The following is a 19,173-nucleotide window of genomic DNA, read 5'->3' as shown; positions in this document are numbered from 1 at the left end:
AAACTAGCTATTTTTTTATCTTTGATTTTTTTCCCCCGGTTGTATATTTAATCTACATGTTTTTATTTTAACATTTACTATTATCATTGACAGTATTTTTGATGTATTTTAATACACAGTGAAAAAAAGACATACAAATATTAATGGAAAGTTAGGATTATGATATTAAGTCAAAATTATTAGGTTAAAAGTAAATTACTATTTTAGTCAAATTAGATAAGTTAAAATTTAGAGTTTGAAATGTTAGTCAACATTTCGATATTTGAACTATTAAAGTTAATGTTTGATGTAGCTTATCATTTTTACTTAATTTAATTTCCATAATTACTAAAAAACAATTTTTTCATCACCTGGTCGAAACGGGCTTCTATTAAAAGTAGTTTATTTAAAAAAAATTCTAAAACTAAAATAGCTGATTTGGCTCAAACTGTCGGGCTTTTATTTCGTAAAAGTTAACCGGAAGCCGTGTGTTTTATTTCCTCTACCTTGACGACGTGTGGTCGCTGGATGATGACGACGATGGGTCCAGCAGGAGGAGAGCGGAGTTCAGGCTAGTTTCTCTCCTCCCCATATGGCAGCAGCGTCGGTGAAATATCCGTTAGTGTGGCTGCTGTTGTGGCTCTTTGTCCGGCTGTCAGAGACCAACAACACCCGGTAAGACCTCCGGTTCAACTGTCTTTAAGATAGCTGCTAATGTTAGCCATGCTAGCTGTTAGCATAGCTTAAAAATGGAAAAAAAAGTGTGTCCAGACTTTCGTTTCCCTTGTAAGGACGCACACACGCACGCACGCACACACACACACACACACACACACACACACACACACACACACACACACACACACACACACACAGAGCTTGAGTTATCCGGATATAAATGTTCCCCTTTTGGTAAAATCCTGTGAACGTAAAACCATTCTAACACCAGTTAATGCTGATATAAGTTAACGTTAGCAGCTGTTGGGCAACAGCATCCAGTATTTGTCTAACTTTTAAAGTTCTTATCAGAGTTGTTGAGAAACTTTACAAAGTTCACAAACCTTCAAACACAACAAGACCTTTAGTCCTCTTATTTCACTGAACATACAAAGAACTAAGTTAAAGTCTGAATAAAGTAAACATGCCATTAAACTAGTTGTTATATCACATTAATAGCATTTAGTGCATTTTATAGTTGTACTGCGTTGTGATGATTTTAAAGGCTGATCTCAAATGTTTAAACTTTGTGAGTCCTGTCATCACGTGTTGGTTTCATACTTTAAGGAAACTGATAGTTTATATATAAATGTTGCTGTAGTTTGTCCCTTTGGCCACAAGATGGCGCCGTCGGACCACAGTTAGTCCAACAAAGCCTTAAAAAAGAGAAGATGAGAGAAATCTTTATTTATGTGTATATCATAATATACACATATATACATACATAAATACAGAGTTAATGGTGAAATGAAACAGGTTGATGATGAGGTGTAGTTTCTATGATCCTCTCCGTTAACTGTTCATTGAAAACTCCTCTAACATACAAAATATTACACTTTTATGAAATGAAAACCAGTAACTTTAAAAGTAAAGTCACTATTTCAGACATTAAACACCTTATATTTAACACACACTCACACCACAGTTGTTACCTTCATCTTGATGTTTTAAAAACTGAAAAACGTTCCTCTCGTCGTAGAGTCTCTCTGGACGATGACGTCATGCTGCCGTACGCTCGTGGCCACGGCCCCGCCCACTCCCACCGCCACGTCAGGGACTGCCAGCCTGCCGTCCACGGCAACTCCACCCACGAGAGCCGGCCCTCCTCCGGTAACCGTGGCGGGCTGCCGGTGGCCGAGTCCACGGTGTTCGTGTCGGACGTCCCGGGAAGCTCCAGACGGGTTTATGGTCAGTCAAGATAAAAAATCACTTGATTGACGCGTTGACTCTGCATCTGATCGATTGATTGACCAACCTCTGGTTCATTGAGTGTCCCTGAAAGCATCTCGTCTTTGCTCCCAGGTCACGTGACGGTGGTTCGCGACCCGCTGAGGACGGTGTCGGTGTTGGAGCCCGGCGGGCCGGGGGGCTGCGCGATGAAGCAGAGGGCCACGGTGGAGGAGACGGCCGGCAGCACCGCCGGTTGTCTGTACGCCCAGAACGCCGGCTTCTTCAACACCTGGACGCTCGAGTGTCTCGGCAACGTGGTGAGCGACGGCCGCATGGTGAGGGACAGCGGGGGGGTGCAGAACGCCCAGTTTGGCATCAGGAGGGACGGCAGCCTGGTGTTTGGGTAAGAGAGCCAGATAGGAGCCGTGACACTGAGTCCCAGTGTTAACCTGTCAATCACTGTAAGCCCCGCCCTAAAGCATCCCCTGCTTTATGGTCTGTTTGACTCTAAATGGACCATAATGTACTAAATGAACATCATGCTGTAGTGAAGAAGACTTGAAACTAGAGATTGAGACCAAACAGATGTGTGTGTGTGTGTGTGTGTGTGTGTGTGTGTGTGTGTGTGTGTGTGTGTGTGTGTGTGTGTGTGTGTGTGTGTGTGAGTGAGGTGTTTACATGTTTCTTATTGCACAGACATTGCATCATGCAGGAATTCTACAGATTTCTGACCACAAACAAAACAAGCTAAATTGGCTTTTCTTCGTGGTTTAATGTGAGAATGTGTGTGTGTGTGTGTGTTAGAGGTGAGTGTTGACCTCGTAGTAGTGTTATAAATATCCAGGTCCACTAGAAAGCTCCACTTCATCGGAGCAAAGCCAGATCATTGATGCTGTTAGCTCCTCCCCTTTCTCTCCCTGTTGTGATGTTTCACAACACCGTCCTGCTGTCAACACAGCTGGTTACCTTAAAAGTAATGTCGGCTCAGGTGAGTGATAAGGAGATCGAACGTGAGCTTCCTGGAACAAGCTGAAGTTGTGTTCAGAGGTCTAAATGTCAGACTGGGACACTTTAACTGGTTGTAAACAGAGGTAACGTTCTAGCAGTAAGAAATAACCCGAGAGGTCTGTGGCTTCACCCAGCTGTCAGTTCGTCACTTTAAACATCTGGATTTGGGTTAAAGTTGTCAGAATGAGAGACACAAAGATGCTTTTAAACTGACTAAATAATACCGTTTTGTTTTCTTTCTTTGTTTCTATTATTATTATTGTGTTTTTGAATTATTCTTTAAATCGGAGACTTCACCATGAGGTTCACAGTTTTGAGTTTTATGTGAAACATTTCAATTAAATATTGGATGGACTGCGTCGCTCCTCCTCGGTCCAGATGTGGACACTTCTGTTCACTGGTTGCAAAAATCCAAGATGGCGACGGCCAAAATACAGAACTCGAGGCTTCAAAATGTCCAAAAACCAACGTGTGACGTCCGCTTCTTATATGCAGACATATTCCACATTGTAGTTCTGCTGTTTCAGTCTATTCTTTGCACGCGACATCTATTGCATCCATGGGGTTGTTTCTTAGGTCTCAGGACAGAGGGTGGAAGGATTTAACCAGGTGATGGTGCTAAAAGTCAGCTGATCACCAGAGTGATGCATCTTGAGTAAAACATGAATGTCTGAACCGCATTTCATGGCAATCCATCAAATAGTTTTGGTTTTCACAACCAGTGAACAGGAAGTGACCATATCTGGACTGAGGAGGAGTGAAGTATACGTCTCTGGTAGAGACCTGTCAATCACTGTGTAGCCCCGCCCTAAAGCATCCCCTGCAGCTTTGACACATGAAGCGGAGGTTACTCCTGCTGTAGAAACATAAACACTGAGGAATGTTGAGGTCCTGACTATCTGTCTCCCCTCGTCGTCCCTCCAGGTATCTGTCCCAGGAAGACGTTTTGGACCAGTCCAACCCGTTCGTCCAGCTCGTCAGCGGTGTGGTGTGGCTGTTGAGGAACGGAGAGGTTTACATCAACCAGAGCCTGGAGGCCGAGTGTGACGAGACACAGGAGACGGGTACACTCACACTCACACTCACAGGGAGAACAACTAAACAGACGGGTGATTTAGTCCGGAAGAGTCGGCACGTTTTCTGTCCAATCAAACTCTACAGAAGACGAGCTTCTGAACAACAGAGGGAAGAATTAATCAGACAAATGCAAACTAGCGTTAGAGAGGTTTTTAAGTGTTGTATGAAGTTCTTCTCCATAGTCAGAGAGCAAAGCAGCAGCTGTTTAAACCAACAGGAGGAGAGCTAGTAACGTTAGCAGCACCGCTAACGGCTAACCAACGGAGGTTCACCTCAGTTACATGATGATGCCTTCAGGCTCTGCTCAGTGAACATGAGTACTGGCTGAAGGTACATTATAACGTTATCATGATGTGTTCACATCTGTAAAATGTAGTTTTAGTGATAAACTTGATTAAATCCAGTAGTTTGAAGGAGATGTTTTCACGTTAATATAAATAGATATTAGAGCTGAATTATGAGCTGTTTACCTTCATAACACGAGCTCTAAGAACATTATTATACTTCATTAAAACTACTAATGAACAAAACAAATAATGTGCAGATTAATTAAACCTGAAAACAGTCATTAGTCGCAGCACTAGTCTACTTTAATACACTGACTATGCAGAAGTACCTCATACAACTACACTAACATACTACATACAACATACAGAATATCACAACCGGCCCTTTAAGAACCTGCTGCGACCTGTAATTAAGTGTAACGACGTCTCGTCTCTGACCCGACACACATCCAGTTATTATTTAACTGCATTATGCTCTTTATTGTTACACACACACACTAACACACACACACACATATACACACACACACACACACACATACACACACATACACACACATGTTGTAAAAGTAAACAAAGGATTTGTTTTTCCCAGAACTCATCTGTCATTGTTTACATAATGTTGAAACTTGACCTCATCTTTTTATAACCTTATGGCCGCTCTGTAGAGACGGTCTGTCAACAACCATATTATTATGATTACATTATTATACACAGCTTTAATCTTGATTTATTACCTCAGTAAACATTGTAAACATGAGTTTATGGTCTCAATCTCTAGTTTCAAGTCTTCTTCAATACAGCATGATGTTCATTTAGTACATTATGGTCCATTTAGAGTCAAACAGACCATAAAGCAGGGGATGCTTTAGGGCGGGGCTACACGGTGATTGACAACTTTAGGCTTCAAAACATCAGTCCACAAACCAACGGATGATCTGACGACGACTACGTCCACTTCTGATTTACAGGTTATGAATCAGGATCCATTGGTGCTCGTAGGATGGACTAGATGATGCAGGAAGATAGAAAAGATGCAGCAATACACAGGGCTGATAGTGTAGAACATCATATACAATATGTAACTTTCATTTATGGAAGTCTTCACTGTGCTGCATGACTGAGGAGAATACTGTTGGGACCTGGATGATGAACTCAGTCGATCATTATTGGATCAATGCTCTGAGTATTGAGTCAGCGGTTGGACTGAAGAGGTTTGATCTGTGATCTGTTCGTCCCGATCTGTACGTTCAGCTCGTGTTTCTCGTACTTTCACAGGGAAATTCCGCACTTTTGTGGACGTGGTGTCGGCGAGGACGGCGGTGGGCCACGACGCCGAGGGCCACCTGGTCCTGTTTCACATCGATGGACAGACCGGAGTGAGGGGGTAACGGTCTCACACTCAGTCATACTTTAGTCTTCTCATTCAGCTCTCTCAGTAAGTGGAGGAAAGAGAGCAAAGAGAAAACACATGATCATTTATTCTATTAACATAAAGTACTCACAGGCCTTTGAGTCAATACAGAAGTGGCCCCAACGGGAATTAAATATGCAGGGTTTGATCTGCATCACTGAACTAAACGTAGAGGAAACTAACCGTGTGCACTCTGGATTGTTTTTATGAGGACGGGAACACCACAGACAGATAAGACACTGAAGATGAAGATGGACGTTGTGTATACACGCTGCGCTGTCAGAGCTTGTTAGGGGCGTCCGCTACAGTAAGTCTATGAGACAACGGGCCCCTGGGTGTAGACATGCAAAGGGCCCCACCACCCCTCCTACATAGGAGCAAGAAACACAGACTCTGTAGTTGTTTTGTGTCTCTTTGTAGTTGTTTTTTGGTTGTTTTGTATTGATTAGTGGCCATTTTGTGTCTCTTTGTGGTCAATTGGTGTCTCTGTAGTTGTTTTGTCCTGACATTTCGGGCCCCCATCCAGAAATCCATCCCTGAGTAGATGTATTGAATAAATCTTTAATAGATAACAAGAGTGAGACGGAGGTGAAGGAGAAACAGCAGAAGAGGGAGGGGCCAGAGAATTAGCCCTAATGGTGAGAGTGATGAAGGAGGGGCAGTAGAAGGCTTTCTAACCTCTGACAGACTTTGATTTGTGAGATTAATACACGAACAGGCTCACGTCACCTGGAACCCACTAAGACCTCTCCACCAATCCAAAGTATTGATCCGACCCCTCAGTGCAGCAACACTGAAGATGAATGCGTTGCTGTTAATGACGTGACCTCGAGGAGCTCAACAAGCTGACGTATCTGGACACGTTCGCTGTCCGTCTGTACATCTTCACTCGATATCAGAGCCGCTCAATAACCCGGTCAGCTCGACCAACACGACGACCTCCCGCTCACCGCCTCTCGTGAATAACAGCAGCCTCACCGGTCGCCAACCAGCACGTACACAGAGCACTTTATTTATACAAAGCTCCAACTCAATGTGCCAAAAGCTAAAACTCTAAACATCTTAAATGTATTTGAGAGTCGTTTTCTCAAAAACGCCCTGAAAGTTCATTGAAACCCATTAAAATGTATACTCAAGCGAACGTGTTCACCTGCTCTGATAGTTGTCTGGATGTTAATGTGAAAGCTAAATAAGGAGCTTCCCGTCCTGCTGTCGTGTGTCTGTGCAGCATGAACCTGTGGGAGGTGGCTGAGTCTCTGAAGAGCTACGGAGTCGTCAACGCCATCAATCTGGACGGAGGCGGGTCCTCCACCTACGTGGCTGACGGCTCATTGGCCAGCTACCCCTCCGATCACTGGTGAGCCAATGAAACCCTTCATACGTGTCATCAAACCAGGCTCGTTGGAGACGAGCCTGGTTTGATCACAATCCATCGTCGCACAATGCATGCTGGGTAGATTTGTGTCCGACTTGACCCCGACTTGCTCTGACGTCATGAACACGTGGTCGACGATGACCTCACGCAGATTCTAGAGCCAGTTACACTCCATCAACTGCATGACCCAATGCATGATGGGAAACGGCTGGCTGTCTCCTGATCAGAGAGCTGATTGGCTCTTAGATTTACCAGGTTTTGTAGAAAATCCTATTTTTCTGTGTAATTGTAATATTTAACGCTCGATTTTTGGCTATTAGTCTCATGTTGTGCAACAAAAGTTTAATCTAAAAACATAATCTCGTGTGGTTTATAATAATAAAGCTTATTTATAGAAAACATAACGCAAGTTTCCACATAAATATATATTTACAAACACACATGAATGAATCCAAATGAGGTCTGTGAACTACAATTAGCCTACAGATCTAACAGGAAGTGAGTGTTTCTTTGACTTCCTGTTTACTCTCTGAAGGCTGAAATCGCTCCTGCTGCTTCCACATTATCTCGTCTACTTTCCAGGCGAGAAGCGGTTCATCTGGAACGAGCCTACTATCTCCACTAACCCTCCCTCTTCCTCTCAGTGAGTCCGACAGCAGGTGGCGCTGTGCTCGGCCCGTCTCCACCGTCTTGTGCGTTCACCAGCGGCGCTGCCGGCCGGCGGACTGCAGCGGACACGGAGACTGTGTGGACGGACGCTGTCGCTGCCGGGAGGGCTGGCGGGGCGCCGCCTGTGACTCTCTGGTGTGTCGGCCGCCGGCCTGCGGCCGACATGGTGTCTGCACCGCCGGTAAGTGAGGAGGAGGAGGAGGAGGAGGAGGAGGAGGAGGAGGAGGAGGAGGAGGAGGAGGAGGAGGAGGAGAGACAACATTTTACTACTTTGTCTGTTAATTTCTCCTAAATTCATTCAAAACATCTTCTTCTTCCTGCTGGTTGCATCTCAATGTTAATCTGTTTCACGTCTTCTTGTTTGTGTTGTAGATGGTTGTGTCTGTGATGCTGGACGGAGAGGAAAGAACTGTAGCCACGGTACACACACACGCACACTAACACACACGCACACTAACACACACGCACACACACACACACACACACACGGGGCGACTGTGGAGAGCAGGGTCGTCCTTCAATCAGAGGATCGGCGGTTCGATCGTCGCCTGTTGATGTGTCCTTGAGCAAGACACTTAATCCAGAATTGCTGCCGTAGCTACTGAGAGCCTACAGTGTATGAATGTGATAGAATCTGATCGGCACTGAGCCCCTTCTATCAGGGTGAAAGAGCTTCGAGTGGTCTGAAAGACTAGAAAAGCTCTATACAAGTACAGTGCATGCACACGCACACACACACACACACACACACACACACACACACACACACACTAGCTTAACCAAAGCCTGTAAATGCAGCCTCCTCCCCCCTTTGTTATTGTAATCATTGACCCCCCCCCCCTTCATTGACAGAGTGCCTGCCGGGTTTCTTTGGTGACGGCTGCAACCAAACCTGCGTCTGCGTCAACGGCGGCTCCTGTGACCCTGTTAACGGACGCTGCGCCTGCACCTCCGGTTTTCACGGCGCCGCCTGTGAACGAGGTAGAACCACCACCCTGGAAAAAGAGATACTTCTGAATGGTAATGTGGATTCAAAGTGTGTAACGTGTGTGTGTGTGTGTGTGTGTGTGTGTGTGTGTGTGTGTGTGTGTGTCAGTGTGTCCTCTGGGCTTCTTCGGTCCGTCCTGCGCTCGGGAGTGTCGCTGTGACGACCAGTGTCCATGTGACCCGCAGACAGGAAGCTGTAACGCCACGCTGAGAGGAGAGACCAACCACACCTTACACAGAGGTACACACACACACATTAACACACACACACACACACACACACACACATGCATTTACACACAGGGAAAAAGTGGAGGTGTTGAAGATGTCTGATCTATGAGAACGTGTTTAATAATAATACATTTTATTTATAGAGCACTTTACAAACAAATACATCAAATCAAAAAAGTTAAACACTAAAAACATAGAACACAGTTGTCTCAGGTGTGTTTGTGGAGAGAGTTCCAGAGGGAGGGGTCGCTATGGAGACCGCTCTGTCTGCTTCAGCATAAAGATGCTTATTGTCGCTATATTTTGGTAAAACTTTTTTATCTCGATTCTTCATTCTTGTTCTTATTTCATTAATGATTTCAGCTCCTTACGTGCTTCATATAAACTACACAATGATCTGATCTTCATCTCTCCGTCTGCTGTTTGAAAGAAGAAGAGTTTACTCGTGATAACATACATTATTAAATGGTTCTTATTCTCCTCCTTCTCCTTCTCCTCCTCATCCTCATCCTCCTTCTTCTTCTCCTCCTCCACAGCTGGACATTGTCTGGCGGAACAGATGTTTACACGTTGGAGACGAGACGAAGAAGCTCACAAAGAGCAGCTTCATCTGACAGAGTAAGTGTCACAGGTCGAGTCACGTGACCCTCCTCACCTCACCCCCTCACCTCACCTCACCTCCTCACCCCCTCACCCCTTCACCTCACCTCTCCTCCTCACCCCCTCACCTCACCTCCTCACCCCCTCACCTCACCTCCTCACCTCACCACCTCACCTCTCCTCCTCACCCCCTCACCTCACCCCCTCACCTCACCTCACCTCCTCACCCCCTCACCTCCTCACCCCCTCACCTCACCTCCTCACCTCACCCCCTCACCTCCTCACCCCCTCACCTCCTCACCCCCTCACCTCACCACCTCACCTCACCCCCTCACCTCCTCACCCCCTCACCACCTCACCCCCTCACCTCCTCACCCCCTCACCTCACCCCCTCACCTCCTCACCACCTCTCCTCACCACCTCACCTCACCTCCTCACCCCCTCACCTCACCTCCTCACCCCCTCACCTCCTCACCCCCTCACCTCTCCTCACCACCTCACCTCACCCCCTCACCTCACCTCCTCACCCCCTCACCTCACCTCACCTCCTCACCCCCTCACCTCCTCACCCCCTCACCTCACCTCTCCTCCTCACCTCCTCACCCCCTCACCTCACCTCTCCTCACCCCCTCACCTCACCTCACCCCCTCACCTCACCTCTCCTCCTCACCCCCTCACCTCCTCACCCCCTCACCTCACCTCCTCACCCCCTCACCTCACCTCACCTCCTCACCCCCTCACCTCACCTCACCTCCTCACCCCCTCACCTCACCTCCTCACCCCCTCACCTCCTCACCCCCTCACCTCACCTCCTCACCTCACCACCTCACCTCTCCTCCTCACCCCCTCACCCCCTCACCTCACCTCCTCACCTCCTCACCCCCTCACCTCACCTCCTCACCTCACCACCTCACCTCACCCCCTCACCTCCTCACCCCCTCACCTCACCACCTCACCTCACCTCCTCACCCCCTCACCTCCTCACCCCCTCACCTCCTCACCCCCTCACCTCACCCCCTCACCACCTCTCCTCACCACCTCACCCCCTCACCTCACCTCCTCACCACCTCACCTCACCTCCTCACCACCTCACCTCCTCACCACCTCACCCCCTCACCTCACCACCTCACCTCCTCACCACCTCACCTCCTCACCACCTCACCCCCTCACCTCACCTCCTCACCACCTCACCTCCTCACCACCTCACCCCCTCACCTCCTCACCACCTCACCTCATCTCCTCACCACCTCACCTCACCCCCTCACCTCCTCACCACCTCACCCCCTCACCTCACCTCCTCACCTCACCCCCTCACCTCCTCACCCCCTCACCTCCTCACCCCCTCACCTCACCACCTCACCTCACCCCCTCACCTCCTCACCCCCTCACCACCTCACCCCCTCACCTCCTCACCCCCTCACCTCCTCACCCCCTCACCACCTCACCCCCTCACCTCCTCACCCCCTCACCTCCTCACCCCCTCACCTCACCACCTCACCTCACCCCCTCACCTCCTCACCCCCTCACCACCTCACCCCCTCACCTCCTCACCCCCTCACCTCACCCCCTCACCTCCTCACCACCTCTCCTCACCACCTCACCTCACCTCCTCACCCCCTCACCTCACCTCACCTCCTCACCCCCTCACCTCCTCACCCCCTCACCTCTCCTCACCACCTCACCTCACCCCCTCACCTCACCTCCTCACCCCCTCACCTCACCTCACCTCCTCACCCCCTCACCTCCTCACCCCCTCACCTCACCTCTCCTCCTCACCTCCTCACCCCCTCACCTCACCTCTCCTCACCCCCTCACCTCACCTCACCCCCTCACCTCACCTCTCCTCCTCACCCCCTCACCTCCTCACCCCCTCACCTCACCTCCTCACCCCCTCACCTCACCTCACCTCCTCACCCCCTCACCTCACCTCACCTCCTCACCCCCTCACCTCACCTCCTCACCCCCTCACCTCCTCACCCCCTCACCTCACCTCCTCACCTCACCACCTCACCTCTCCTCCTCACCCCCTCACCCCCTCACCTCACCTCACCTCCTCACCCCCTCACCTCCTCACCTCACCACCTCACCCCCTCACCTCCTCACCCCCTCACCTCACCACCTCACCTCACCTCCTCACCCCCTCACCTCCTCACCACCTCACCTCCTCACCACCTCACCCCCTCACCTCCTCACCCCCTCACCTCACCCCCTCACCACCTCTCCTCACCACCTCACCTCCTCACCACCTCACCCCCTCACCTCACCTCCTCACCACCTCACCTCACCTCCTCACCACCTCACCTCCTCACCACCTCACCCCCTCACCTCACCACCTCACCTCCTCACCACCTCACCTCCTCACCACCTCACCCCCTCACCTCACCTCCTCACCACCTCACCCCCTCACCTCACCTCCTCACCACCTCACCCCCTCACCTCCTCACCCCCTCACCTCCTCACCACCTCACCTCATCTCCTCACCACCTCACCTCACCCCCTCACCTCCTCACCACCTCACCACCTCACCCCCTCACCTCACCCCCTCACTGTACATCGTTCACGTTCTAATAAACCTCCAGAAACGTCTCACGGTTCTGATGAGCAGAAACAGGACGGTTTATCTCTCGCGTCGTCCGTATTTTCTTCACGTAGTCGACGGTGTTTCGGTGTGACATCATCAGTTCATCTTTTCCCCTCAAGCCTCTTAAACACACGTCGTTAGTCTGTTTTCTGTCAGCGCGGCTTCAAGTTAAACCCCCAAAAAGGTGTATTTGCTTTTAATAAGCACAAAGAACATCAGCTTGGTAAGATTTCTTGGAATGTGAAGTAATATTTAGGCCTCTTAAGATAAAAATGAATCTTAAAATTAGTTGTAAAAGCCAATTTTCAGCTTTATGTCACGAGTGTCAGGAAGTGTTTTTGCCCAAACGTCGTATTTTATTTCACTTAACGAGATATTCAAGATGCATTGTGTGAAAACGAATGCTGGTATCTCACTGAAGTGTTACTTCTGAGGTGGTTGTGTCTTTGATCGTGTGTAATATTCTACGTGTTTTATAGATGTGAAAGCTTTGAGGCTAATCTCAGGTTGTATTCTTTATTTTTTGCATGATGATGAGAAATGAGAAGCAGCGGTGCTACATTACACAGTTAGACGTGAGAATGTAACCGTGAACGCTTCCGTCTTCTTCTGCTCTGATTTAATGGAGTCAAATTTAAATATAGTTTAAACGCAGAGAGAGAGGAATCCGGCTCCTCGTCTCTCCTCTTCATTCATCCGCTCACCTTTCACATGCAAGTTAGGGATTGTTAGCCGTTAACATGGTTACTGGAAAGCTCTTTGTTGAAGGGGGACACAAGATGGAGGAGACGAATTTGTGTTTTTTAACCCTTATACGACCAAAAGGAGGGAACCATCTGAATCAAAAGCAGTCGCTGTTAGTGTTAGTGGTGAGACAACAGAGAGTTGAAGTTAACCGTATTTTAAACTGTTACCAGCATCAAGATGTCGGGTTGCTTCATGTTCGGTGGTCAGAAATAGACTCTTGTTGCTACAGGATCAGAGCTGCCGGTGTTGCAGTTTAACGGGTGACCGTGTTAAGTTGTGACTTTCAGCTGAACGTGTCCGTGGTTTCTCGTAATAACCTATTTGGTTGGCGTGGATAATAAAAACAGCCGAGTCTGTATTTCTATGATTGATTGAAGGCTTTTCTGAGGACACCTCACAGACTGTCTGTAAGAAGTGGACGTAGTCTTCGTGACTGATGTTTTGAAGCCTCGAGTTCGGCGTTTTGTCCGTCGCCATCTTGGCTTTTTGCAACCAGTGAACAGGAAGTGACCATATATGGACTGAGGAGGAGTGACGTAGAGATGCCGTATACGTCTCTGGTAGAGACCTGTCAATCACCGTGTAGCCCCGCCCTAAAGCATCCCCTGCTTTATGGTCTGTTTGACTCTAAATGGACCATAATGTACTAAATGAACATCATGCTGTATTGAAGAAGACTTGAAACTAGAGATTGAGACCATAAACTCATGTTTACAATGTTTACTGAGGTAATAAATCAAGAGAGAAGTAGAGTCATTTTCTCATAGACTTCTATACAACCAGAGGAGTCGCCCCCTGGTGGACACTAGAGAGAATGCAGGTTTAACACACTTTGGCTTCACTTTTTCGAACCTTCTTCTTCATCCTCATGTTGATAATGCTCATTCTTTGAATGTTTTAAAGGTACAATTCTGTCCTGATTTTACACATTTAAAAGATTATGAATATTGACTAAAGAATGTCCAGTTACTGTAACGTGTTGAGTTAGCTCAATAGCATAGCATTGTGTACCCGATGCTTCATCTTTTACTTGATTAATGCTCTTCAGCTTGTTTCTGTACTTCCTGAAAATCGTACATTAGCAACTCTTGTCTCTTCTTCTTTCTTTTCTGTTTCTGCTCCTCTCTTACTCTCAGACATTAGACCACTAGGTGTGCTGCTTGTGTGCAAAGACAAAGTCGGTAACAAATGAAAAGCATCATTAAATATTAACGTCGATGCGCTCAAACGTGACTCTTTGCTCTTGAGAGATTTGTTTGGTCTTGATTTGTAGACATAAATGTGTTAACAGTCATTTACACAATATAACCAGCATACAGCAGCTTTCTGCAGTAATCTGGTTTATTAAATGGCATGTATTAGATTTCTCTTATAAACCTTTAACTGTGCGTCTAATCAGCTTCATTAAAGGTGCAAAACAATGACTTAAGACAAGGAACGTGTTGCTGTTTGATCATTTAATCCAAAGTCTTGATTTAAACTGACAAAACATCGTCTATGAGTGTGAATAACTTAGTTTATACGACTGAACAGTCGACTTTTTGTAGAATTCAGTAGAGTCGCTTTAGGAAAACGCATAAAACATTTAAACTGGACAGTTTGATGCTCTCTAAAAGTCCAAAGTTATTTAAAACAGATGTTATCACTACCAAAACATGCAGTTTTTGTCTAATGAAATATTCTGCTTCAATCCAGATTTGTTGGCGTTTAGCCTTTAAAAACAACGTTTTCTCTGCGGTCAAACAGCTGCTTGCTTCACACCAATGAAGGCGGCGTGTGTGTGAACGGGCGTTCTAGCAGCACCATGACTCTCATTCATAGAGCCATGGCAACACAAACCTCACCAGAAGCTTTCAGTCTGACCGCGCCCGTCTCTCCTCAGGCGCACCTGGCTGATGATCACCTTTAGCCTGACCTCTCTGCTGATAGCCAGCCTGCTGCTTCACCTGGTTCGGGCGTGTCGCGGCCCGGCGGCCGCTCGCTCCGCTGAACGTCGAGACTTCTCTTACGTCCCGTTGAACCGCATCAACGGAGGAGCGGACGCAGTCGGCGGGAAATCCGGTTTTGCATCGGACGACTCGGACTCTCAGGATGAAATCTGGTCCCCGGGGTCGTAGATGTCTGGAGGGCCGACGGGGGACGAGAGAGGCTCGGTTTAAACTGCTGATCTTGTCAGAAAACGACAATCTCGCTGGAAGGAAAAGGAAGCTTAACTGACATCAAACTGTTTCTGGCAGCCGGTCAGATGTTTGCCCCCACAGCTCCAGGTAGGACGAGCTTTCCCACTGTTGAACTGTTTAATGCTGAAGTGAGACTTGTTGTCCAGCTATCTTTGGGCTTCATCGGGTGTTTTCTGGTTAATCACCATGAACCCTAAAAAGAATGCCGTCATCCTTCTCACAGAAGTAGCGAGTGAGACCAATAGCCACATCACAATCAGTAATTAAATATCCACCATCATTCCGTTAGAGACGGTGAGAGAAATCTTCTATCAGAAAGATTATAGTTCAGCCTGGTTAATGGACCTTATAGCTGCATTTTGGGACCTTTATAGATATGATAAGTATATTTAGTTGGTTTATTGTGTCAACAAAAGTAAATGTCTCGCTCAAAACTACTCAAAAAGACCAACAATATCCATGTAAGTGCACAATATTCAGAATATTTTCACCTCTTTGCCTGAACTAAAGCTGTTATTTAGCTTAAAACATTCTAAATCTAGCGTTCTCTTGAGCTGATATTGATTATTGCAGCAGAGCGTTTCTTTGCTGCCGTGTTCTGAGAGGTCACGTTACTGTTGTTGTGAGTCTGGTGACTTTGAAGAGAGAATATTTCCTCGTGCTGGTTCTCTAAACTCCATCTACACTTTAAAACAGCACCGCTCTCTCTTCAGAGAGGCTTAAGATAATAGTCCGTACACTTATTTAATTCCTTATACAGCTTATTATGTAATTCTGGATGAGTGCCACTGATTCACCTAAATGATAGAAACCAGCTCCATGGTGCCGGTTCTCCAGGCTCGCCGGTGTTAAGCTCAGTTTAGAGTTAGACTAGGTTCAACTTCACGATGACACTTTGAACTTTGAACTCCTCCCACGAAAACAAACTGTTACTGAGTTGTTGTTTTTTTGTTTCTTATCAACACGAGGATTTTTAAGATGTTTAGTCAGAATGCACTGAGCTCCATCTGAGGTTAATGTGCTCGTTCATATCAGGCGTCTTCAAGACGCCACCAATGTTTGATTCAAACTTTATCAAGATTTCTTACTGCATGAATGAAATGTCACCAAACTTCCTGTTTGTTCCTGTTTTAAACATATAAATAAATGTATTGTTTGACCACTAAAATATGAATCCATCCTTTTGTTATTTTAGGTGTCTTGCTTTTTAAACTCTTGTCATAGAAACAGATGTTTCAGCTGTGAGGGAATCCATTTTGATAAACTGCCACTTTTACAATTTAAAATTTAAAAAACTTAAGTCTGTTACCATCTTATTCTTTTTTTACCCGTAGATCCTCGTGATGTGTGGGTGGGGGATTGCTAACTTAGCATGTCAGCATGCTAACAGGTGTCATGCTGACATGTTAGCAGTTAGCATGTTAGCCGAGACCAAGTCAAGACCAACAATTTGAGACGTTAAGACCAAGACTTTGGAGAGTATCGATACCAAGACCAAGACTTTGGAGAGTATCGAGACCAAGACCAAGACTTTGGAGAGTATCGATACCAAGACTTTGGAGAGTATCGAGACCAAGACCAAGACTTTGGAGAGTATCAAGACCAAGACTTTGGAGAGTATCAAGACCAAGACCAAGACTTTGGTGACCAAGTCAAGACCAGAGTATCGGGACTGATTAAAGACCAATACCAGAGAGTGTCAAGACCAAGTCTCAGGAGACAAAGACCAAGACAGAGTATCGAGACCGAGTCAAGACCATGACTTTGGAGACCGAGTTAAGACCATGACTTTGCTGTATTTTATTGTGATTTATTGTTTCAATCGACTACATTTACCATCAACGAGTGATTGAACATCCAGATAAACGGTGTGAAGACTCATTGATCAGGAGGATGATTTTAAATGAGCTTCCAAACAAACATCTCTGAGGACGATGCAACAGCTGAAGAATCGGGTCAGCTGTTACTTCTTCTGTTTCTTCTTCTTTGAAACACCGACGTCTGCACGACGAAAACCTGTCGGGAAACATTCTCTCTGAACAAAAGCAGTGTGTGTGTCTGTGAGATGATGTCAGATGATGCGACAACAATAAGCTGATGAAACACAACCTGTCTTCAGAGGAAGGACTCTAATGATGGTGACCGTTCTTCTTCTCTGGTGTTTGCATGAACAAACGGCTGAAGGAGACTTTATGTTATCTGGTTTACTCACATGAAGAAGTAAAACTCTGAGGGGCTCATTTCTCTGCAGAATGAGTACTTTTACTTTTTAAAGTACATTTTGCTGCAGCACTTTTACTCATTACAGAGTATTTTTTACTTCAGTTGTGCTGCCGGTTGACTGTCTCCCACACACACAAACACACACACACGTTCCATGAAGAAGACCCGCCCTTCTCTGGCTCTGATTGGTTAATACTCGTTTTCTTCTCTGGTTTCGTTCAGTTTATTTCTGATGAAGATTGTTAATGATGTGGATGTTTTCATAAGTTAATCAGCCTTCATGTCCGGATTACGGGAGAGAAATCTTCTTTTTAAATGTTGCGTTGCTCGTTGCCTTCGTGGATTAATAAGATTACTGATGTGGTGTCATAATTAACCTAAATGTCACTAAATGTTTCTAAAGCATGAAAGAGCATTCTGCCTCTCTGCTCTATGGAACTCAGTTTCAAACACTTTAAAACTCCTGAAAATAAAAATACGTCACGGCTAAAGACATTTAAATAAAGAGAGTGACAATGCACCATTATGTGCTCACATTTGTTTCTCATTTAATAATATTCTAATATATATTTTCATGATTTTTAAAGGGTAGATGTGTGTTTTCTTTCTTCCAGACAGCTGACTCACTTTCTTCCTCACCTTATTTTTGATGAGTAAGGAAACCGGCTGTGTTTCTATGACTTCCCCTCTGTTTATTAACTGAAGTCAGGAGGTGACGGACGGGGCGGTGAGAGCCAATGGGCTGCCGACTCTCTGCGCTTTGTCCCGCCTCCCAACTCCAGCTGATGTAACTCAGCAGGAGGATGTCGCTCTGCAGAAACTCAGCAGAGTTTCCTCACAGCTTGTGTTTCATGTCAGTTTCATGTTTTGTTTGTTTCTCCTCGGTGTTCTTGCTATTATATTTGTGTTTATGGTAAAAAATGACACGTTGAAGCTTTTTGTGAGTTAAAAAACCTGTGAAACACTTTGAGTTTCCTCGTGGAGCAGCTTGACTTCAGTCGACAGACAAACAGGTTTTTAAAGAGACACTATCTCCTCTGACAGTTCCAGGATCATTTAATTAAACACCAGAAACAAAACAAAAAGTGCATTCCTGTCGAGTTTGCAGCAGTAAGAATGTAAACGGCAGCAACAAAAGTCACTCTCTTGTATGTTCAGTCAGCAGCTCCGTGTTTCCTCCTTTTATGCTTCCAGACGTTTAGAAGCCGTTTGCACAGATTTCTGCATCACAGATTTCTTTTTGGAGCTTTTAAAACCGGAACACAAACAGTTTACACAAAGTCAGAAGAAAACTATTCATGTGAATGTGTTTTAATGGTGTCTGACTGAAGCTCGTCTGACTCGCATATTGTGTCCGACTCTACAAGACTGCAGCTGATTTATCGCTTTAAGATGATTCACTGACTAACATTGATTACAGATTGTTTTCATTAGTAATTCATTGGTTTTAATCAAGAACAGGAACAAACGTTGTGTGTGTCTTTGTGTGTGTGTGTGCGTGCGTGTGTGTGTCTTTGTGTGTGTGTGTGCGTGCGTGTGTCTTTGTGTGTGCGTGCGTGCGTGTGTCTTTGTGTGTGTGTGCGTGTGTGTGTCTTTGTGTGTGTGTGTGTGTGCGTGCATGTGTCTTTGTGTGTGTGTGTGTGTGTGCGTGCGTGTGTCTTTGTGTGCGTGCGTGTGTCTTTGTGTGCGTGCGTGTGTCTTTGTGTGTGTGCGTGTGTCTTTATGTGTGTGTGTGTGTGTGTGTGTGTGTGTGTGTGTGTGTGTGTGTGTGTGTGTGTGTGTGTGTGTGTGTGTGTGTGTGTGTGTGTGTGAGCCGTGACCTCTCGCCCCACAGAGGTTAGTGTGTTACTCGAGGCCCCGCCCACATTCCTCTCCACATGTTTCCGTCCTGACCGGCTGACGTGTGATCATCACCACAGCTGGAAGGA

The 19,173-nt window shown here is 46.4% G+C and overlaps 1 protein-coding gene across 2 annotated transcripts; it reads left to right on the top strand.

Annotated features, from left to right (window-relative positions):
• Window positions 1-496: 496 nt before the first annotated feature.
• Window positions 497-16,190, top strand: LOC142938077 (N-acetylglucosamine-1-phosphodiester alpha-N-acetylglucosaminidase-like). 2 transcript variants are annotated; one of them, XM_076081284.1, is made up of 12 exons: window positions 497-654; window positions 1,676-1,884; window positions 1,999-2,269; window positions 3,799-3,938; window positions 5,517-5,625; window positions 6,881-7,009; window positions 7,672-7,877; window positions 8,069-8,116; window positions 8,549-8,677; window positions 8,793-8,924; window positions 9,451-9,532; window positions 14,725-16,190. In XM_076081284.1, exons 1-12 carry the CDS (start codon window positions 572-574, stop codon window positions 14,957-14,959), a joined length of 1,773 nt encoding a protein of 590 aa, XP_075937399.1. In that variant the 5' UTR covers window positions 497-571; the 3' UTR covers window positions 14,960-16,190. The 2 variants fall into 2 exon arrangements, with proteins under 2 accessions (XP_075937399.1, XP_075937400.1); XM_076081285.1 differs by lacking the exon at window positions 14,725-16,190 and adding an exon at window positions 13,979-14,276.
• Window positions 16,191-19,173: the final 2,983 nt, after the last annotated feature.

Source organism: Anarhichas minor, unplaced genomic scaffold, assembly GCF_050575085.1.
Source record: "Anarhichas minor isolate MPS153535 unplaced genomic scaffold, ASM5057508v1 ptg000079l, whole genome shotgun sequence".
NCBI classification, from domain to species: domain Eukaryota; kingdom Metazoa; phylum Chordata; class Actinopteri; order Perciformes; family Anarhichadidae; genus Anarhichas; species Anarhichas minor.
Note: the sequence above shows the minus strand (reverse complement) of the source record. Positions and strands in the feature narration are given on the sequence as shown.